This window comes from Lepidochelys olivacea, assembly GCF_965140295.1.
Source record: "Lepidochelys olivacea isolate rLepOli2 genome assembly, chromosome: 4".
Lineage (NCBI taxonomy): Eukaryota > Metazoa > Chordata > Testudines > Cheloniidae > Lepidochelys > Lepidochelys olivacea.
This window is the reverse complement of record NC_140414.1, coordinates 124,880,311-124,903,771: the sequence shown is the minus strand read 5'-3', so window position 1 is coordinate 124,903,771 and position 23,461 is coordinate 124,880,311. Positions and strand designations below refer to the sequence as shown.

The window sequence follows — 23,461 nt, the reverse complement described above, 5'->3', positions numbered from 1 at the left end:
GTCTCAGTCAAAAGGAGTAGTGCACCTGAAGAGTCTTCTAGCTTTTCAGAGTAATCTAGGTAACAGGAAAGGTTGTCTCTATCATCTCCTGTTTCCCAGGGTTGACAAAGTCATCTCTCTCTCCTGAACAGGCTGCAGTCATGTGTAAGTTCTCCGGCTGGATGGCAGTCTCCCTCTGACTCTCAGAAATTGTTTATCTGGAAATGTAGGTTGTTCGATTTTTGTTTCTTCTATTGTTTTTGGCTTTTAATTTGGCCAAAGGGCTAAGCTAAACTAAATCCAAGAAAACCAAAGCTATTCCTCACTCCATGAGTCCAGGGATCCACTAATTTTCCTTTCCCCTCCACTCCCTCAGAATGTTTGGAAATGCTGAACAGAGAGGTAGGAGGGGGTGCACATGCGCTATAATGGGCACTGCTTGGCAAAGGTTCTACTGTTAGGCAGCACCAGGCAATGCATTACCCGTAAGTGGCAATATGCAGAGCCACTTGAAGAAGAACTGTATTACCAATAATATTCACATGTATTGGGAGCCCTGCCCGCCAAATGCCTGAGTCATCCCAGCTCTAGAATTTTCAGTTTCATGAGTACTAAATAAAATCAAACCAAATAAAATAATTCCAACCCCTAAATAAAACAAATCCATTTCACAGAAGACTTAGCAATATGGAGTTTATACATTTAATAGAATTCATAGTAGTCCTCTACACTCAGAGTTTACTAAATAGTCTAGGTCATCAAAAAGTTTGCTTCAGTTCTTAGAACTCTATTCTCTTACTAATGGACTTAGAGTGAAAGTTTTAAGCTTTCTGTAACAATCCCCAGGTATTCTGCCTATGGCACCTTGTTCTCCTGCTCTACTCAACTTAAAAAAAATAATAATTTATTTAAAAAGACTTCTTGTTAAAAAGAAACAGGGTCAAGACATGGCCTCTGATGAGCCATTTTTGTAAGTCCATTGTAAATTCATCTTAACTACCCAATGATTCTCTCAATGTGCAAGAATCCTCAGATGGTACAGGACTGGCACACTGATTTCAACACAACCCAGCGGTGTAACTTAGAGAAGACCAGAGACTGCTTTAAACTACACCCAGGAAACAGAATCAGGGAGTTGTAAAGCCTCTTATTTCCCTATCCTCTTGACCTGTGTTAGGATATAGATATTCAGGCCTGTCTGTAAAGGCCTATACTCTAAGAATTTAGGTGTATTCTTATCACTTGGCTAGTGATAGAGGTATAAAAGAAAGAATCAAAATCACCGCCTGCTGGTGTAAGGGCCTTCTCTTACTATGACAGTCTGAGGCCCTGTTCTTAGGCTAAGGCCTTTGGCTAAGCAGCAGAGGCAGCCATAAGCTGGGAAGCAAACAGTCACATCCTCACATTCCAAACTAGTCACACTGAAATAAGGTGCTATTCGGCTGTTAGGAATACAATCCTGTCCTGTATTCCTATCACCTCCAGAGAAAGGGAAGTGCCTAGAAAATGTAAAAGGAAACTTAGTTTGATGCATCCTGTCTGGCAAGAACTCACTTATCAATAGCTGGGATGTGAAATCCTCACTTCTGTATTGTTTTGTCATTATAGTTCCCACTTTGCTATTGTTTGTCTGTATAATCTCTGTCTGGTTCTGTGATTGTTCCTGTCTACTGTATAATTAATTTTGCTGGGTGTAAACTAATTAAGGTGGTGGGATATAATTGGTTACATAATCATGTTACAATATGTTAGGATTGGTTAGTTAAATTTCAGGAAAATGATTGGTTAAGGTACAGCTAAGCAGAACTCAAGTTTTACTATATAGTCTGCAGTCAATGAGGAAGTGACTGGGGGTGGGTGGGCATGTGGGTGTATGTGATAGGAACAGGGAATGGGGGTAAGAAAATTGGAATCATGTTTTGCTAAAGTGGGAGATGGGAACAGGGAATGGGGGTAAGAAAATTGGAATCATGTTTGGCTAAGGGTAGGAATGGGAACAGGGACACAGGTGTAAGGCTCTGTGGTGTCAGAGCTGGGAAGGAGGATACTAACGAAGGAAACTGGAATCATGCTTGCTGGAAGTTCACCCCAATAAACATCGAATTGTTTGCACCTTTGGACTTCGGGTATTGTTACTCTCTCTTCATGCGAGAAGGACCAGGGAAGTAAGTGGGTGAAGGAATAAGCCCTTTAACAACCTGTTCTGAGTTGGAAGAGCTACTCCTGGGGACCTGGCCCACAGCCTCTCCACAGTTGAAGCTGCAACAAGGTTCCTCTTTCCACTTTAGGAAGGAGCTAACTTTAGGCTGCACTCTATATTCTAAAGCAATGAATCAAATGACTGTGATTTAGAGCTTCATATGGCTCAGCTGCTTAGAACTTTGTAGCTATAGAGAGTTCCCACCTGGCTGTGTGATAGAAGCAGATCCAAGAGTGGGAAGCCCCTTGGTGTTCCCCCAAAGCATGAAGATTAGGGAGGAAAGACATCACTGGATAATTTCAACTAGCAGCTCAAGCCAAAGGTTCTTACTAAGCACTGTGATTATCTGGCACCAGGCACCATGTACTGAGCAGGGGAATTGATGCAGGAAAGTTCCTTATCAAGGACATGCATGCTTTGGATGGATGGATGGATGGATGGATGGGCAGGGAAGAAAAATGACGGGAATAAAGAGCCTAGTGGTTCTCTCCACCGGAGGTGGGGGGGGGGGTTATGTATGATATTCCAGCATTTCTACTCCAAACAGATGTAGGAAGTGTAGTTACAATCTTGGTGACTCCTGTCGCAAGATTGGGGCAAAGGGAGTGATATTCCAGCAGTCTGAACTGTGCTCATGAGAATTCAACTTGTGCTGTCATCCTGTCATTCCACATGCAGGGGAAAAAAAGAAACTTGAGAGTATATTAGTGGTGACTACAGATGTGTACTAGAGAAGTCTACTGCACCACATCAAGCTAAGTAAATCATGTCAAGCCATGGCTAAATAAAAATTCTGTATAAATGATGAATCTTAAAATTATTATGTTTTTTATTAAGTCTGATAGTGCTTGTGTAGGAGCAGGATTTTATAATTGTACTATGAGAATTAATGTATGGTTTGATTAAATCCTGTCAGCCACCTTTTTGAATAGCAGAAAGGAATGACCCTCTGTGACTATGGGATTCTGTTTCCCATATTCATTACAAATTGGGCCCTCCTGTATCATGTCTATGTTAAGTAGATTAGAGGAACGTTAAAGGCCTGGGCCTCAATGTGAATTGTTTTGGTTATAAAATTTAGCAAGGTTTAATTTACAATGTCTTTTCACTCGATATAAAATACTGCTGTTTTTATTCTCAGAGGTCTCTGTAAAAGACTGTTTGTGTGAATAAGGAATGCATGCATCAGGAAAAAAAAAAAGGTATAAAGGCCATTGTTAACCAGATGGTCAAAAAAGGAGGAGCAAAGACACTTATCGAGACTTATTGATGCCAGAGAATCATTAACGCGCATCCATGATTGAGGAAGGGCAGACTGATGACCCTGAGGTGGAGGCTGGCACCCCTAAAGACAATTGATTAAATCAAATCTGGGACAGAATAACCCTCTCGGAGGTGTTTTGGAATGTTATCATCAACAAATAATACCAATTAAGAAGTAACCGGTCATAAACTGACACAGCAAAATCCATAGACTTCAACAACAACAACAAAAAGACTATAAGAACAGGGTGCTTTGCTTGTTCATCTTGCCACTACTCCAGAAACATTGGATCGTGACTGACAGAGTCCAGCTCCCCTCTGCGACCAATCTGGCTGGCCACTAGATTGATCCAAACTCTGGACGGGTAACTGTAAACATCGACTGGTGGGACTGTGTGCATGGTGTGTGTGTGTGACTAAAAAGCATATGCTAACTGCTATATTCTCAATAAATGCGGCACGTTGCCTTCTCCCCTATAAAAGATCTCATGTGCTTTGTTTAAGCATAACACTTAATCATCAAAATCCTATAAAGGATTTAATTTTTTAATCCTTAATACAAGAACACATTCACATAAATTTAACCTGAGAGGCTAACAATATTTTTGTATTTTCATTTTGAAAGATTCTGCTCAGCATAAACCTAATTTTTCTAGAATTTAATTAATATTCCAAGCCTATAATTCATTTTCCCCTTTGAAGTATTGACCAGGACATGGCAATTCAATAAACTAAAACAGACATGATCAAAACATTGATTATTGTCCTGTCTGGCAAATGAATGCGTTTTACTCAAGTGTAAAAATGTAAAACTTCTGACTACGTAAAATATATAATGTTCTGTTAGTAAAGATATTGAAAGAACTGATTTAGGATTACAATATTCTATTTTAACATGCTCGCTTCATGTTTCAGTATTGTCAAGCTAGGAATTTAAACACATTTTTTCATCAGATTACATATAAATCAGACAAACCAAAAAAAGGAAAAGTTTACTTAATCTTTCAATACATGAATTTTTAAAACATTGAGATATTTGCTTATGTAAGATGACCCAAATAATTACTACCATTAGATCATTAACTTTGCTATCGAAGAATCAGATCTCATCCATTAAACCAAAATACCAAATTACTAGAATTGGTGTTGCATAAACAATCTATTTATTGACTGTTGCTAGCTGCAATTCCGATAATCTTACATCTACACATACCTCTTCCAGCTCTCCTGAAGAAACAGGATTATCCTCATACGTAGGAAAATGGCAACCTGCTTTGCAATTGCAAAACCTGTTAATTTCTTCACGTTGCTCCACTATTCTGCAGTTTATTTGGGAATTTTCCATATCCCTCATATCGAGTGATTCCTTCACACTGCACTTTAAGCAGGGATTTTGGTTTCCAACTGGCAACATTCCAGCTGATTCTTCCTGGGAATCCAGTGATGTTTGTGCACTTTTCTCCATTCCAGACTTCTTTAATCTGGGAAGGAATTTTCCAGATTCAAGCTCTAACTTTCCATAGTAATGCCCTTCTTTTTCTGCATCTTCTTCTAGTGGTTTGAGATCTGCTTGTGGATCTTCAAACACATCTACTTGAGAAGGGGCTGGAATACTTCCCTCATCTTTTTCTGACTCAAATTCTGACTCACTTCCACCCCCTGGAGAAAGCTCAGATGCAGAAATTGGGCGAAAGTGAGTCCTTGGAGAAATCCGTATAGCCCTGTACTGCGTCCTGTCAACACCACATATCCTGGGATGAAAAACTTCACTGTCTGAATCAGAGCACAGAATTGATTTGGGTTTAAAACTAGGGCTGAAAGATGCAATTCCTTCTGGTTCGAATGAACACTCTACATGAAGAACTTGTGAAAATGGATTGTTCAGGTCAAAGGAAGAGAATGAATATTCAAGTCCAGGTTCTTCAACTTGAAAGTTACCACAAGCTCCCAGTAAGTCTTCATGGAAGATAAAAGAAAACCCTTTATTCAATCCATTATCTCCATTCTTCGATTGCTCATTCTGTTCAAATGATACAAATGGCCTCCATAATTGCCTGTGACCAGGAGCAAAGCTGTTTCCTGGTGTCATGAAGACATCTGTACCAGCTATTGTCACGACATCAGAAGCTGCACACTGTAATAAGCTTCCTTTTGTGTGACTGGGGGGCACCAGTGCCCATTCTCCATCACTATTAAATGTTTTGAGCTCCCCATACACACCACCAAGTATAAATGAGTTTTCTTTATCCTGGTTTATGTCCCAAGGTTTTGATGGTGTAGTATAATCACCACCATCTATTTCTGATAAATCATTTGCAACAAATGCTCTCTTCTCCAAGTTCTCTTTTTGACCTTCCCAAAGATGATACTCTGATCTCTGCACTGCCTTATTAGGTTCCTGGAGGGTTTCAACTTTTGCTTCAGTATCTAAACAGCAGCAGTAATTATTTACATCAGTTGAAAACAATTCATCTTCTATTCCTTCTATCTCTACCATTGCTGCAGAATTTCTGTCTGTCATATTTGTCCAAATGTCTTTAATAACCCCTGAGCTATAGCCATCTCCATGTGGGCTGCTTTCACTAGACACTTGTGTTGTTTCATAATCTTTACCTTCTCCTTTTTGTTCTAGCTGAATACCACAGACAGATTCTAGTTTAGATTTTTTTTTGAAAACCAAAGTGGGTATTTCTCCTAAAGTTCTAGCTTGTTGCTGGCAGGTTTCTTCTTGAAAAAAATCTAGAATTTCTTCATCTACATAACTTGAAGACACCCTAGGAACTACATAATTAATATCTTCTGCATTAAATTGTGTGGATTCTTCAAATGGAATATTTAAAGTTTCATTGTCTGAACGTGTTTCTTCCGAGTGTGACCATGGACTACAAGTTCTTGTTGAAAGATTGGAACAGTGTTCATTTTCATCAAAGGCACTATTTTTGGTCCATATTAGCAATCTAGACTGTGTCTTTCCAAGCATATTAGCACTGCTACTAGAATCTGCATTTTCATTTCCCAAATTGAGTGTTTCAAAAGAAAATGGTAAAACAGAATCTCTGCATTGCACTTCAAACACTGAAAAACAAGAGTTTATACCAGACCCTTCATTAATATCCGAAAAGAGCTCTTGATTGCCAGCAAGCATGTGTGAATTAAGCATTGTGCTGTCTAAGATAGGAGAATCTGCTCCAAAACTTTCCCCATCTGCATCACCAGAGCTAGAAGATGAACAGCACTCCCAAAATTGAGCTAAATTACTAAGGTCTTGCAAGAACCACCCTTCAGCACCAACAGAGCTGGTTGAATCTGTCCATATTGCACTTTCCCCTTGCAACTCCATTCCATCTAACACTATGCAACATTCTGCCTCAAAATCAGGTTTCTCTTTACTTTTTTGTCGAATCATATTCAAAATCCGACTTTCTCCTTGCATTTTATCTGAGGCACCAGGATCCAACATGGATTGATCAATATCCACTTCATAGAAGTGTGTTAGTTCTGACAGATGAACATCATCCAAATATTTGTCGTCCTCTGGTTGAGAACATATTGAGGTCCCAGTGAGGTCAATATCCTCATTTAGAACGGCAGGCATTTCTACAAAGTGACCATCAATAAAAGTACCTGCTGCGAGGTATGTTTTATGAATATTATTGTTGCTAATACAAAGACCATGCACTGATTCGGACAATTCTTCTACAGCCTCTGATGTTATATCACACGTATCTTGTCTGTTGCGGTATGTAGTCTCAAGCTTACTTTTTCTGCTCAGAGGAACAAAGTATTCTGTAATCGGCTCAGTATACCACAAGGGTTCTTCTTTATATTCCTTTTCGTTTCTGCTGTTTAAATACAGATCTTTTCCATCATTACTGCCAGTTTCTTTCCTTCCAATTTCTTTTAATGGTCTTTTACCCCTTTTACACAGCTGTTTGATCGATCCACTGCTGCTGCTACTTCCACTATGGATTTTTCTTTCAGTCTTTTCACCAGTCTTTACTGAAAGCCTGCTTTGCCCATTCCGCCCCTTTTTATTTCGAACTTCCCTTGTTTTATGTCTTACTTTAATACATTTCACTGATGCTTTTAATTCACCTTGATTACCACTTGAACTTGAGCCTGCTTCACTGGAACCAGACGACCAGGAGCGAGGACGCATCTTTCCCTCAGACTTATGTCGGACTTGCTTTTTATATAAAGCAGGCTTATCTTCAACAGTGCCATTACTGAACTTGTTCTCTCTCTCAGTTTTACTTTTTTTCTGCTGGGTTCTTTCATGTACAGTGGCAGACACTTTGTTACTTCTCTCTTTAGTTACTTCACTTTCACTATTGCAGTCCTTTGGAGAGGATGTATCGGTGCTAGTTGGTGGAGCATTGGATGAAGATGAGGAGCTAGAGTAAGAGCAAACTTTGGATTTATTCCATACAGTCATAATTTCTTGCAGGCAAATTGGCTTCTCAGAAAGAGGAGGAAATGCTTCATAATACCTGAAAGAAAAAGAAAAGTGGTATTTAAATTCAGTTTTTAGAACTTCTATGGGCACTTCTGAAATACTTAATTTCCAATTTTGCTTTTTTCACGTTATTTTACTTCATAATCACTACAATATTTTACAACCCAAGACAGCCCAAATACCAAGCATAATTTAGTGTATTTGAATGATGATACAACAGAAAACCACCTAAAAGTGTGCACAGAACTATGTTTAGATAATTATATTTTAAAATCCCATAATATATACAATCCTGAAAGGTGCTGAGCACCCTTAATTCCTACTGAAGCCAATGGGAGCTGAGGATGCTGAAAACCATGAAGGTTCAGTTATGAAGTTATCAGATGACATAGCTTTTCACTAGGAATTTTTAACTTTTAACTATTTGGAATTTATGATTTCCCTATTAAAACTGCACTACTCAATGCTCCACAGAAGCTGTAAGCCAATCTATCAATTGTCAAATGACTTACATATATGCAACATGAGAAACTTCCTACATCAGCAACAATCAAATTGTAAGCACCTGGAGGATAACAGGGTTATACAGAATAGGCAGCATGGATTTGTCAAGAACAAATCATGTCAAGCCAACTTAATTTCCTCCTTTGATAGGATTACTGACCTAATGGATAGGGAGGAAGCAGTAGATGTGATGTACCTCGCTTTTTAGTAAGGCTTTTCACATAGGTCCACATGACATTCTCATAAGTTAACTGGGGAAATGGGGTCTAGATGAAATTACTATAAAATGGGTGCAAAACTGGTTGAGAGACCATACGCAAAGAGTTGCTGTCAAGCTGGGAGGGTATAACCAGTAGGATTCTGTAGGGGTCAGTCCTGGGTCCAGTACTATTCAATATTTTCATTAATGACTTGTACAATGGAGTAGAGAGTTTGTTTATAAAATTTGCAAATGATACCAAACTGGGAGGGGTTGCAAGCACTTTGGAGGACAGATTTAAAATTCAAAATGATGTTGACAAATTAGAAGAATTAGTCTGAATTCAAGATGAAATTCAATAAAGAGAAGTGCAAAGTACTTCATTTAGGAAGGAAAATTCAAATGCACAGCTACAAAATGGGGGAATAACTGGCTAGGAGATAGTGCTGATGAAAAGGATCTGGGTATTATAGTGGACCACAAACTGAATATAAGTTGTCAATGTGATGCAGCTGCAAAAAAGACTAAAATGATTCTGGGATGTATTAACAGGAATATTGTATGCAAGACACAGAAGGTAAAAGTCTCACTCTATTTGACATTCATGATGCTCCAGCTGGAGTAGTATGTCCAAACCTGGGGGCCACAATTTAGCAAGAATGTGGACAAACTGGGAAGAATCCAGAGGAGAGCAACAAAAATGACGAAAAGTTTAGAAAACCTGTCCTACGAGCAAAGGTGGAAAAACCTGTGCATGTTTAGTCTTGACAAAAGAAGACTGAGGGGGGACCAGATAACAGTCTTCCAATATGTTAAAGAGGATGATGATCAATTGTTCTCTGTGTCCACTGAAGGTAGGACAAGATATAATGGGTTTAATCTTCAGCAAGGGAGATTAGGTTAGCTATTAGGAAAATCTTTAACTATAAGGGTAATTAAGCACTGGAATAGGCTTCCAAGGGAGATTGTGGATTCCCCATCACTGGAAGCTTTTAAAAACAAGTTAGACAAACACCTTTCAGGGATGGTCTGGGTTTACTTGGTCCTACCACAGTGCAGGGGGCTGGACTTGATGACTTCTCGAGGTCCCTTCCAGACCTACAATTCTATGATTCTATAGTTTGATATATCTAAATTTTTTAAAAGAAAAGCAAATTATGACTAATACATGATACTAATTTGCATTAACAAGTGAAGTTTTGAATGTACATTCTAGTTACCCCAAACTCTGGGAACATCTGTATAAAATGCTTGTTATAGCCACTGTGATAAGCTTTTCAAATATATTTTTCATTTGAGCCAAGCCATGGAAACAGCCTACTCAAATACTGCTTTAAAATCAGGGTCCTAAGTATATGTTACCTGAGACTCTCTGGCATGCACATCACAAGTAGGAACACCATAATCCCTGTATGTTCTTAAAATTATTATGTTATATATAGTTTAGATCAACTGTAAAATTATGGGATCCAAAAAGAGTCTTAAAAGCCACTTTAATAAAGTCACATTTCTCAATCCACCACCATGCCCCATCCCATTTCAAAAATAGCCTCCCACTAACAAACCACATAACATGCATATGATCTGCTTAGATAATAGTTTGTACTTGTTTGTACAGCATGCCAAACAAACTGTCTCCTTTAAATTAGTGAAGTTTAAATGAACATGTAGGGGACTGGACTAGATGACCTCTCGAGATCCCTTCCAGTTTCTATGGTAAAAAGAGGCACTGCTACCACAGCTTTAAGTACACTAGGGCTTGCACTAGTTGCAATTTTTTTTTTTGTTAAGTTTCACCAATGCAGACAAGTCTGAAATACATTATTTTCCTTAACTTTAAATGATTTCTGAGATTGATATTCAAGATATCTATACAGGGAATTTTTTTTTCCAGTGACTACCCGTTCAAATACACGTTTACAATTCTCTGAGATCTGTAAATTGGCACAATTATCAGTGGATGCTGTAATAAGCAGTGTTGAGGTCAGTTATTTGAACATTCAACTCACTATGTAAGTTGCTTTGAATATCATTTTGAACATTAAGGTATCATAATTTTTCTCTTTTTTTTTAAAAAAAAAGAGATATTGTCAACTTAATGACACTTTTGTCTGACATACTTTACCTGTTGCTACCTCAGTACATGAAAGGTTGCTTATAATTCTTTAATTGAAAGATGAAGACAAAATCTTCCTTCTTTCCCCAAAAGAAGTCAAAAGCAAAACTCCTATTGTTTTCAGTGGAACCAGCACTTTGTTTACAGTCGACTTCATACTTTCCCCGTTTTGTATGGAAGACAACACTGTCTTAAAGATATAATACCATAGTTATACCACCACAAATCTGGCATAGGGAAAAAAGATTGGAATAGTACATGAAACTACTTTTAGCACTTTAAGTTGTCTAGCTGATACAGTCCCTTTAATAAAAATTAGAAAAAATTAAATAAATAGAACACTACAGTTTAAAAATTCAATTCCACAAGTGTCAACAAAAATAAAGTTGGCTTTGTTGCAAATATATAAGGCATCAAACACCTAGAACACTACATATGCAAAAGGGGACTCTAGGAATAACTTTAAATTTCCTGATTTTCAATAAACATTTTACTTTTTAACTACTGTATTTAGAAGATTTTAAGTTTCAAGTTAAAAAAACAAAACAAAAACATACATTTCCACTTGATCCTTTGCTGTGGGAGATAAATCAGCCTCAGGAGACAAAGAACCCTCTAACTTTTTGTGAATCTTCTCCTCTGTTATGAAACAAAACGTCAGAAAGTTACACCTTAGTTTTAAAGAGAAATTCAGAAAGTTATTAAATAGATGAAAGATTACACCAAAGATGCAACTGTGGGCTACACTATGCCCTAGCTACACTCTTTTCCAATTCAGCTTTATACTCTACTTAGTTTGTCAATGTCCTTAACCTCTTTTGGAAATTCTACATGTAAAATAAAAAACTAATTGTCCATTCATTTAATACGTAATCGCTATTGGTTCCGGCATCTAACTGCTCATGTATATCAGTGGGGAAAAAAATTAAACTCCAGAGCAAGTAGTGTAATTATTTTTGTGGTGGGAGGGAGAAGTGCAGAGGGGGGATTTTAGTTGCAAGGGCTGTGTATAATCCAGTATTCTGAATTTTCCTATGAAAATGTACAAGATATAAAAATGCAGTTGATGTACATACTTATCTTTTTTACTCAAATCAAAATAAATGGTTTTATATAATCAACAACACAGAGGCAGCTCGAGGGGGTCTCTGAAAAGCAACCCGAAGAACTCACTGTGAATGTTGAGTGTGTGCTCCTTTTCATGCTTAAAAAGAGTTATACTTATCCTGGTGCTCACAGTGATACACAGATGTTCTTATAAACAGTGAAATCCAAAGAGCATGACTTATAACATCTGAAATCATGTTTAAAACAGTTAGATTTATTTACTTCTGAAAAACTGAAGCAAAAGAAAGTAACAGTTTAAGATGTGAATCAGGGTTGCATATATAAGTATGAAAAGAGAACTATCAAAAAGGGAAAAATACATTTACTTGATTTTAACTTTTGCGTTTTTGTTTTTGGGGGTTTTTAAAGGGTTTCTGTTTAGAAGTATTGCCACAACAGCCTTTTGGCTGCACAATGAAACAAGACTAAAACAAACCAAGAAAGTTGTATTTTAGTATTTTCAGAGAGAAAAGTCTTATTTAAGAAAGAGTGAAATATTTATTAATTTTTATTTATTATTTCTATTTTTCATGAGTGAGCAAGACAATTTTAAATTGACTGAATGTGTACTGCTGTTGAATTGGTCAGAATACGCTACTCTATGGTTAGATGAATGTTCAGCTACTGTGAACTCTGGTTGCAGACTCTACAACTATTTTATGTAAAGTAGTACAAAGTCATTCCAAATGATATGTGAATATTATAGGACTGCAGAACTTTAGTATAAATGAAGATCAAGTGTTTAACAAGAGAGGTTTATGGAGAGAAAATAGTGCAGTAGTAGCATTTTGAGACACAAAAGTGCAACAGTGGCACTGTGAGGTTCCACTTTTACAGTCTCAATTTTGATATCAAATGTCAACAAAAGCTTCTTCCCCTTAGATCTGTCCAGTCACATTCACAGCCTCAGTTACATTCAATGTAGTCTTTAAATTATGACCTGACACCTAAGCAAGCCCACTTCATGTTAGTGGGTTTTCACAGACATATTTGATTGTTTCATAACAGTAATTTAGTAATCCCTTCTTAGTAAATGAGTGGTAATGTACAAAAACGAACAGAATCTAGCTCACAATCTCTTATCTTTGTTGAGGCTGCAATGTGACCAGGAATAAAAATTCACCAAAGCAAGCAAAAGGTACAACCGAACACACACACAAAAGCATATCTGTTCATAAAGGAAGTGCCATTTGAAGATAGCCATTTTTCAGGTAAAAGAACATATTGATAAAAGATTATTCATCTTATTTTCCAACTGTTCGCCTTATTTAAAGGGAGCAGAGTAATGGGACCAGAACATCTCAACCTGAAAACCCTCAACTGTATACTTTACAAATGTGCTCTTTGGCCTCAAAACACGCAGTATAAGTCTCACCTTGCTTACTCTGAAGGTCTTTTAGTCTAGAGCAAAGTTCCTCCACTAAAGTTTCGATCCCAGAGCTCTGTACAATAAAAAAAATAAATAAATAAACCAGAAGTGCAAATTACTAAAAAGAATATAAAAAAGAATATGTATACCAAATTACAAATGCAATATAAATATCTAAGAGACAAAGTAGATGAGGTAATCTCTCTTATTGGAACAACTTCTGTTGGTGGAAAAGACAAGCCTGCAAGCTTTACAGAACTCTTTCTCAACTCTGAGGAAGGTAATTAGAATGTCCAAGTTGGATATAACGTGGGACAAATCATTAAGCATAAGGGGTTCACACATGTTGTAGGAGATCACTTAAAATTAAGTGGGCAATCAAGAGATAGCAGGCAGTACAGTGTTTTACAAAATTGTTGTGATGAGCCACAAAACCAATATCTCTGTTATGTCTATGGTTTTTAGTGTCCAGCAGAACTATGAATTTAAGTTCCCAAGCTCAGCTTCTGAAGATGTTGTGCAGGTTTCTTTTGAGGAAGACGAGTGAGGTCAGATACAGAGTGATTGCTTTGTGAAAAGTGTTCACCCATGGGTGATTTGGCATTTTTAGTATATCGTTTTTCTATGAGAATTCATTTGAGAGTGTAGTAATTGTCTGGTTTCACCCACAGTTGTGGTTGGTGCATTTAGTGCTCTGGATGAGGTACACCACATGCTGTGACAGGCATGTGTAGAACCCATGGATCTTCAAACATGTTATATGGGCAGTCTTGATCATCATAACAGTGGAGATAGGCCTGCAGGTTATTCATCTGTTCTGGCAGGGTTTGGTGCCATTTTGAGTTGATGTTCCTAGTCTATGGGGAGCCTGCTTTTGACCATGAGCTTGGCAAGGCTAAGGGGGTTGTTTGTTGTCCAGAAGAGTGGGTTTGGTAACGTTTTCTTTCAGGATGGGGTCCCCATCAAGAATGGCTTGTAATTCTTTGATGATACCATTTATGGTAGAGTTCCTTTGTTGAAGCTGATTGTGGCATCCACAAAATTGAATCTGGTGTGGGAGTGTTCAAGAGAGAGTTTGATGAACGGCGGTGATGGTTGTTCAAGTTGTTGCAGAAATCAATGAGGGAGTTTAGGTCCTCTGTCCAGAACATGAAAATATCATTGATGTATCTCATGTATATTGTTGGTTTTGTGGTGTGTTTTTCCAGAAATTCTTCCTCAAGGTGGCCCACTAAGAGGCTTGCATATTGGGGAGACTTCCTAGTACCCATGCCTGTTCCCATGGTTTGGACAAATCCACCAACAGAAGTTGGAGCAATACAAGGTATTACCTCACCTACCTTGTCTCTCTCATATCCTGGAACCTGGGACAGCTACAACAATTCTGCAAACAATGTATAAATATCTAGTCAGTCATGAATTTTCTATGTTTCACAGGCTAAGTATGCATCACACTGCACCAGAAAACAGCTAAAATTATGCATTTGTTCCCAGGAAAAAATGTGTCATAGTAAGGGTCAATGTGATCAAGTGAAACAAGTTAATAAATATGAACATAAAGAGAATAGAAGTACTTGTGGCACCTTAGAGGAACATAAAGAGGTTTTCCAAATGCAAGGATCATACTATGCAATTTACTGTAAAGTATTCGTGAGTTTATCACTTGTATACTTTTATGTATACACACACTATTGCCAATTAAGGTTGAGTTGAATATCAGAGTAAAAATCATATCAGTAGATCATGGAATTTACTTTAATAAAGTTGAATTACACTTCTATTGCAGGGTTCACCTAAAATATTTTTCAGAAAAGGATCATGTCCCAGCGTAGTGAGGAGTAAAAATAAGAACAAAAAGCTTTTTAAAATGAGTAAAAAGGTGAAGATGACTTTCAAAGTTCTTACTTCAGTTCAGGCCCTACCCTATTGCTCTTTCTACTTACCATGCCTGAACTAGCTTTTCTGTAAGTGATTTTTTCATCCTCTCTTTTCTCATGCTTTTATTATCCATCTCCTTTTTGATGTTGGCCTCCCATTATCTCCAGCCTCTTTTCTATTAGCTGCCTTTCCTTCATTACTCTCACCCCAAACTTTTTTCATTCCTTTATCCAACCCCCTCCCACCAACTGGAAAACAGTTCTAGAACTAGAGAAAACTGTACTACCAATGTTAGATGTTAAACATTAGAAGTGCAGCATATTAGTAATACTACCAGCAATCTGATGGAGTAGTATTCTGTAGTGTTCCAATGGAATAAAAGGTGTGTGACAGTCAATACAATACAGGATGCAAACCCACAGACTGAAATGACCATTTGGGGGAGAGCAGAGCATGATGGTGTATCTTGAAAAATATTTAAAGAGAAACCCAATTGAAAGGGTCAAGTTTAGAGACAATATGGTATAGCAACTTACACTCAGAAGCAGAAGGTTGGAGTTGTAATAGGAAAAGCAACATACTGGGGAATGTAAGAAGCTATATGAGCAGCCCCCTTTACACTGTCACACTTCTTAAAAACACCTGTAGGTTGCTTTTCCTAATACAACTCCAACCTTCAGTCCTCAGAGCACTTGAAGTTACTGTGACTTTGACAAACCTACTTGCCACAGCTACCACCACCATTTACCTTCTGAATTTGACCCAAACATCTTTCTGACCTTTTGTGTATATATGAATGTGATGTACACTTCTTTCCAAAAGGTACTACATACAGCACACAGAGGTTAACAAGTGATGAAACAGATGCAAAAGAGGCAGACTTGCCTGCATCATCATGTTGGCGCAATGCATTTCTTTTAAAAAAGATTTACATACACACACTCACTCCCCCCGACCTCTCCCATTACTTCTCAGTAGAGGAAATGGGAGGAATGAGAACATAAGATGATACTGATACACAATGAAGTTTTAGGGGAAAAGGGACCAAACTGTACAATTAAAATAGCTTTTCCATTCTGAAATAATGATGCTCATTTGAAAACTCATACTGAAGTAATGACTTGTGCTCTTTAAGTTCGAAGTTTAATTATTTGAAGTTAAAGTGACAAAGCAATTTTATAACCCAGTGAACTGCAACTGCAGTGTTGAAAGCGCTAAATATAAAACTTCACAACATATACTTGACTCAAGATGATGAAGCAATATTGAACTTTAGGATATATCTTCTGTGTTTATAAACTACCTACTATTAAAAAAAAGTAGAACAGAATAGGATACTATGGATAACTTGTGTGGTTGCAGTGGCTGTCAGTATATACATGCACCATCTACAGCAGTTTGTTTTAAAAAGTAGCACAGAAAGAGCTGGTTTTGATTTCACTCTGCTCTCAAGAATGGCTAAATGAAAAACAATCTGTGGCAACTTTATAAAAGCTAAGCAATTTAAAATCACTAAACTAACCGAACACAAATACATGTAAGAAAAAGATAATCTTCTTACCATTATGCTGAAGAAATGAAAACGTTTTGGAATCACACACTCAGTTTCCTCCTGCATCACAAAACTAATACTTAAATCAGCTGACATACTGCATGCTGTTATGCACAGCAATCCTATACAGCGAGCACTAGGTTAAAAAAAAGCCTACAGTGCAGAATGTCAAGCCTCTAGAGATCATTTATTTAACTCCTTACTGCACTGTGTAAAACACGCTGCAGATTAGGAAAGTAACACCTCACAAGCCATGCTAAAATGCTTTAATATTCTCTTGCAGACTGAGAGATGTATTTAACAAATCAGTACAATGTAAAAGTAATTTTCTGGTGTTTTGCTAAGGGATATGTCTTAGCCGTTACACCCCAAGCTTAGAAAAATCTAAAGTAACCCAGCTAGCGTCTGTTTGTCTCAGTAGGATATGTAATTATATATATTTAAAACATTACAAATTATCTACCCCTGAAGTGCCTTGCTTTTCTTAGTTTTAAGCTCTGCAAGATTTATATTGGTTTGTGATTATTTTAAGATGTATTTATCCCAACATGAAATACACAGAACTTAATCACAATAGCATTTGCAACAATATTAAGTGGTTAACTCTCACAATTTCTGTCTTTGGGTGGAGTATGAAATATTGTTTGAGTTTATTTCAGCTACTAAACTAGCTTCCAATCCCTCTTCCAAGTCCCTCTTTTTTGCCTCCTTCAAGATCTGGAGGAACCCACCACTTTTAAATTTTGTATTTTTAGTTTTTCCCTTCCCTCAAATCAATCCCTCATTTTCCCTCTCTGTTCTAGTGTCTTCCAGGATCCACTTACTCCCATCCCTCCTCTTTTTACTTCCATCCCAATCCATCAAAGGTTTTACTTTTTGGCACTCTGCCCTCTTGTTGAGGGCTAGACTGGCTCATATAAGGACAGGTGCCAGATTACTAGTTTGGGGAGTAACTATGCTAGTAGATAAGGCTGCGAGTTTGTCACGGAAGTCAAGGATTCCGTGACTTCCTGGGACCTCCATGACTTCTGCAGTGCAGCTGGCCCAGGGGACACCTGAGCAGCTCGGGCAGCCCCATGGCCAGCTACACCAACCACTGCTTGGGCAGTCTTGGGCCACCTCCCCCAGCAGGAGCAGGAGTTTGGGTGTAGGTGAGGGCTCTGGGCAGCGCTTACTTTGACAGGCTCCCCGGAAGTGGCAACATGTCCCTCCCTATCAGCTCCTAGCTCCACCCACAGGCACTGCCCCCGCAGGTCCCATTGGCTGTTGTTCCCGGCCAATGGGAGCTGCGGAGCTGGCACTTGGAGGGAGGGACATGTCGCTGATCTGGGTGTGCTGCGAGGAGCCGGGTAGGAGGTCTGTCAGCTCCTGCCCCTCCCCCCTCGCACCACCGCCAACACTCCCTCAAGATTAATCAGGGGTATATAGTACAAGTCATGGACAGGTCACGGGCCATGAATTTTTGTTTATTGCCTGTGACCTATCCATGACTTTTACTATAAATACCCGTGACTAAAACGTAGCCTTACTAATAATGAGATAACTGGTTCTTATGATGAGATAACTCGTTCTGTGGATGAAGGGAAAGCAGTGGATGTGTTATTCCTCGACTTTAGCAAAGTTTTTGACACAGTCTCCCACAGTATTCTTGTCAGCAAGTTAAAGAAGTATGGGCTGGATGGATGCACTATAAGGTGGGTAGAAAGTTGGCTAGACTGTCGTGCTCAACGGGTAGTGATCAATGGCTCCATGTCTAGTTGGCAGCCGGTATCTAGCAGAGTGCCCCAAGGGTTGGTCCTGGGGCCGGTTTTGTTCAATATCTTCATTAATGATCTGGAGGATGGTGTGGATTGCACCCTCAGCAAGTTTGCGGATGACACTAAACTGGGAGGAGTGATAGATATGCTGGAGGGTAGGCATAGGATACAGAGGGACCTAGACAAATTGGAGGATTGGGCCAAAAGAAATCTGATGAGGTTCAACAAGGGCAAGTGCAGAGTCCTGCACTTAGGACGAAACCAATGCACCGCTACAGACTAGGAACCGAATGGCTAGGCAGCAGTTCTGCAGAGAAGGACCTAGGGGCGACAGTGGACGAGAAGCTGGATATGAGTCAACAGTGTGCCCTTGTTGCCAAGAAGGCCAATGGCATTTTGGGGTGTATAAGTAAGGGCATTGCCAGCAGATCGAGGGATGTGATCGTTCCCCTCTATTCGACGTTGGTGAGGCCTCATCTGGAGTACTGTGTCCAGTTTTGGGCCCCACACTACAAGAAGGATGTGGAGAAACTGGAGAGAGTCCAGCGAAGGGCAACAAAAATGATTAGGGGACTTGAACACATGAGTTATGAGGAGAGGCTAAGGGAACTGGGATTGTTTAGTCTACGGAAGAGAAGAATGAGGGGGGATTTGATAGCTGCTTTTAACTACCTGAAAGGTGGATCCAAAGAGGATGGATCTAGACTATTCTCAGTGATAGCAGATGACAGGACAAGGAGTAATGGTCTCAAGTTGCAGTGGGGGAGGTTTAAGTTGGATATTAGGAAAAACTTTTTCAGTAGGAGGGTGGTGAAACACTGGAATGCGTTACCTAGGGAGGTGGTGGAATCCCCTTCTGTCAAGGTTCCTTCCCCACTCTGAACGCTAGGGTACAGATGTGGGGACCTGCATGAAAAACCTCCTAAGCTTATCTTTACCAGCTTAGGTCAAAACTCCCCAAGGTACAAAATATTCCACCCTTTGTCCTTGGATTGGCCGCTACCACCACCAAACAAATACTGGTTACTGGGGAAGAGCTGTTTGGACACGTCTTTCCCCTCAAAATACTTCCCAAAACCTTGCACCCCACTTCCTGGACAAGGTTTGGTAAAAAGCCTCACCAATTTGCCTAGGTGACTACAGACCCAGACCCTTGGATCTTAAGAACAATGAACAATCCTCCCAACACTTGCACACCCCCCCCCGTTTCCTGGGAAATGTTGGATAAAAAGCCTCACCAATTTGCATAGGTGACCACAGACCCAAACCCTTGGATCTGAGAACAATGAAAAAGCATTCACTTTTCGTACAAGATGACTTAATAGAAATAGAAGTAAATAGAAATCACCTCTGTAAAATCAGGATGGTAGATACCTTACAGGGTAATTAGACTCAAAACATAGAGAACCCCTCTAGGCAAAACCTTAAGTTACAAAAAAGATACACAGACAGAAATAGTTATTCTATTCAGCACAATTCTTTTCTCAGCCATTTAAAGAAATCATAATCTAACACATATCTAGCTAGATTACTTACTAAAAGTTCTAAGACTCCATTCCTGGTCTATCCCCAGCAGAAACAGCATATAGACAGACACACAGACCCTTTGTTTCTCTCCCTCCTCCCAGCTTTTGAAAGTATCTTGTCTCCTCATTGGTCATTTTGGTCAGGTGCCAGCGAGGTTACCTTCAGCTTCTTAACCCTTTACAGGTGAGAGGAGCTTTCCCCTGGCCAGGAGGGATTTCAAAGGGGTTTACCCTTCCCTTTATATTTATGACACCTTCCTTAGAAGTTTTTACGGTCAGGCTTGACAAAGCCCTGGCTGGGATGATTTAGTTGGGATTGGTCCTGCTCTGGGCAGGGGGTTGGACTAGATGGCCTCCAGAGGTCCCTTCCAACTCTGTTATTCTATGATTCTAATAGATAAATTAAGCCTCTGAATTTGCCCAGTGCTAAATTAAGAGTTCTGTGACTTTTTTCCAATAAACCTACCTCTTGCTTACAAAATAGCAGAGCTTTATCCAGAGCAAATCAACATAGCTCTTTCAGTTAACTAAGGAGTGAGAGAAATCAAAGGCAGCAATCCTCAAGCACGCAAGATAAAAGGAGATGATTGAATTCACACCCAAACTCTCATTTGTTGCTACTAGACCAGGGTGGGCAAACTACAGCCCAGGAGCCACATCTGGCCCTTCAGACATTTTAATCCAGCCCTCAAGCTCTAGTTGGGAAGCCGGACTGGGAGCTTTCCCTACTCCTCACGTGCCATGGTTCTACATGGCTCCCAGAAGCAGCAGCATGTCCCCCTCTGGCTCCTACATTCAGGGACAGCCAAGGGGCTCTGCACGCTGCCCCGCCCCAAGCGCCACCCCCGCAGTTCCTATTGGCTGGGAACTGCAGCCTATGGGAGTTGCAGGAGCAGTGCCTGCAGACGGGGCAGGGTGCAAAGCCGCCTGGCCGCGACTCCGTGTAGGAGCCAGAGGGAGGACATGCCGCTGTTTCTGGGAGCACCTTGAGGTAAGCACCACCCAGAGCTTGCACCCCTGAGCCATACCCCTGAACCCCTCGGTCCCAGCCCAGAGCACCCTCCTGCACCTCCAACCCCTCAACCTGAGCCCCACCCCAGAGCCCTCAACCCCCCTACACACCCCAACCCCCAATTTCGTGAGCATTCATAGCCTGCCATAATATTTCCATACCCAGATGTGGCCCTCAGGCCAAAAAGTTTTCCCGCCCCAGTACTAGACCACTGAATGAGTCTCCTTTACTCTCTCTCCTTTTCTCTACTCCACTGCAGAGGATCTTTTTCAACAGCACCCACAGATGAACAAAACTGGTGTGATGGTTCAACATTTTTACTAGACTCCTGCCAGTGCTGTGAAAAAGTCTATATTCATGAGCACAGATACTACACTCCTCTGTCAAGAGTCTCCTGCAGTGGGTGAAGAGAAATAACTTTAAATATGAGATTTGTAGGATTTAATTTCTAGTTTAAACAAATAACTGATATCTCTACTGTAAAATCCCTCAAAGTGACCTGTACAACTAGATGCAATATCAATGAAATGCATCTGGTTGAAACATAACACTTTAGATAACTTTATGAAAGGTGGTAGGTTTCATATACACATTTCCAAACTTAAGTATCTCTTGATATTTTTAAGAGAGAGGAAAAAAGGCGAAGACATTCTCTAAAGAGAAGAGAGCCTGCACACTTTTTAAAAATTGTGGTCTTCAATTAGTACAGAAGATTTGCCTTTAAAAAAGTAAGTCCACCAATTTGCTGCTTTTGGAATACTTTATATAATTTTAAAATGCCGATTTAACCAATTTTAACTCACAAAGACAAAACCTGTCTCTGTCAACAATTATCTACGCCAAGCTCCAGCCCATTAAAATGCAATTGTCAGAGTTACATCTGTAGACAGGAGAGATTATATTTTGTGTCTTTAAGGCTTCAGCCAGGAGTTTTAAGAGACTGGGTCCCACTGAGAGTCTGAAGGTTAGCTGTAACTGCAAGGTAAGTATATCAGGGCCAGCAGACTCGTTCTAAAGTTTATCTGAATACAGTTATCATCCAGTAGGTTTAGCATGTTTTCCCAGAGTTTCTGATACCATGATGGTCACATCTCATGATTATTTCACCAAGTTTCTAATCTACAGAACTGAAGGTAGCATGAGTAAGTAAGGATATATGGCTCTTTATTCTCTTTTCAGCGGCTCTGTTAAGTAGTCATTGCCTATTTCCTCCCAATGGTATTATTTGGCTATGTGCCAGCTGACTGGGATTACCTTCTATGACATATCAGTGAAACAGCTGCCTGTACTGAGAAATCTGAACAATTCGGAGCTAGATATTATAAAAGACATATTTCTAAAATTACTTAAATATATGCACAATATAATCTACTTAGCTAGCTATGACTTTGCATCTTGTTCCACATGAAGTAAGGTAAAGTCTTTCTTGTCCTGCCCTGAATTGTGTCCTAGCCTTTTCTTTGTCCATCATGTCTTATTTAGTTATAAGGTCTGTGGGACAAGAAACAAGCCTCTTCTATATTGGTGAAGCATCATAGTAAATTAAAGGCACTATATATTTTAATTGTTAATGATAATTATAATATAGTGATATGAGAATGTCACTACAGTTTCCCTTTGGGTACATAGTACACTTGAAAATCTTAAAAAGCAATTCTTCACTTTTATAAAATACAGCTTTGAACAATGAAATACAAGTTCCTAGTTTCACTTTTTGATAGTGCACAACTACAGTGCACCAGATTACTTTTCTTGGCATGTGGCCTGTCACCAAGTGAAAGATTAAGCAGCTGTTCTGGGTGAATCAACTGTTAAGACATATGACCTGACTACAAAATGTGATTCACCCCAACTGTACATTTGTTGCTAAACTTACTCTGTCAAATGTAGACAGTTTGTTAAAAGAGTCAATGTTTTCATTTTCTTAAAAAATTGCTTACATATTACAAAATACAAATTATACTCTAAAACATGTTTAAAAGTTTGAATATAAATGTAAGGCAAAGAATAGAAAAATGTATCCATATTTACCTGAAAATTTCCTTTCTTTCAAGTAGTAAAGTCCACAGATCTGTTAAAATGGGTATTTCAGCCTGCTTCCAACTTGGAGGCAGAACCAGACCAGTCAGCCAGCCACTGGCAGCAAGGGAAAGCCCTGACTCCTAACGTTTCCTCCGGCTGAGATAACTTTCACAGCCAGGGAATTCAAATCTACTTTCCTATATCACAGATTGTGATAAATATAATTTGTGGGGAAAAACAACAATTTTCCAACTGCAGAGCACAGTAATTTCCACTAACTGACAATTAACCTAAATCCTTGTATGTCAATTTTCATTGCTCTGCAAGATGATCCATTTGTCTTCGGCTGGATCTGTGGACCTTATTATTTGACTAAAGTATTTTTTCAGGTAAGCACAGATATATTTTCATATTCTTTTTTGAAGGTCCACAGATCAGTTACCATGGAATTTTCAAAGCAGTGTGCCCACAGAGTGGGAGGTAGGATCATCCTTAAGACTATGGGCATCCAAAACAAGACA

At 39.2% G+C, this 23,461-nt stretch overlaps 1 protein-coding gene across 3 annotated transcripts in view; it reads right to left on the bottom strand.

The window, feature by feature from the left end:
* The window catches only part of KIAA0232, a 101,676-nt gene that overhangs the window by 17,320 nt on the left and 60,895 nt on the right, over nt 1-23,461 (bottom strand). For all 3 annotated transcript variants that reach the window (XM_084625856.1, XM_084625858.1, XM_084625857.1), the window contains exons 4-6: nt 13,200-13,266; nt 11,275-11,356; nt 4,656-7,932 (exon numbers count right to left, since the gene is read on the bottom strand). In XM_084625856.1, coding sequence (XP_084481982.1) covers nt 4,656-7,932; nt 11,275-11,356; nt 13,200-13,266 — 3,426 coding nt within the window. The remainder of the gene's footprint in view (nt 1-4,655; nt 7,933-11,274; nt 11,357-13,199; nt 13,267-23,461) is intronic.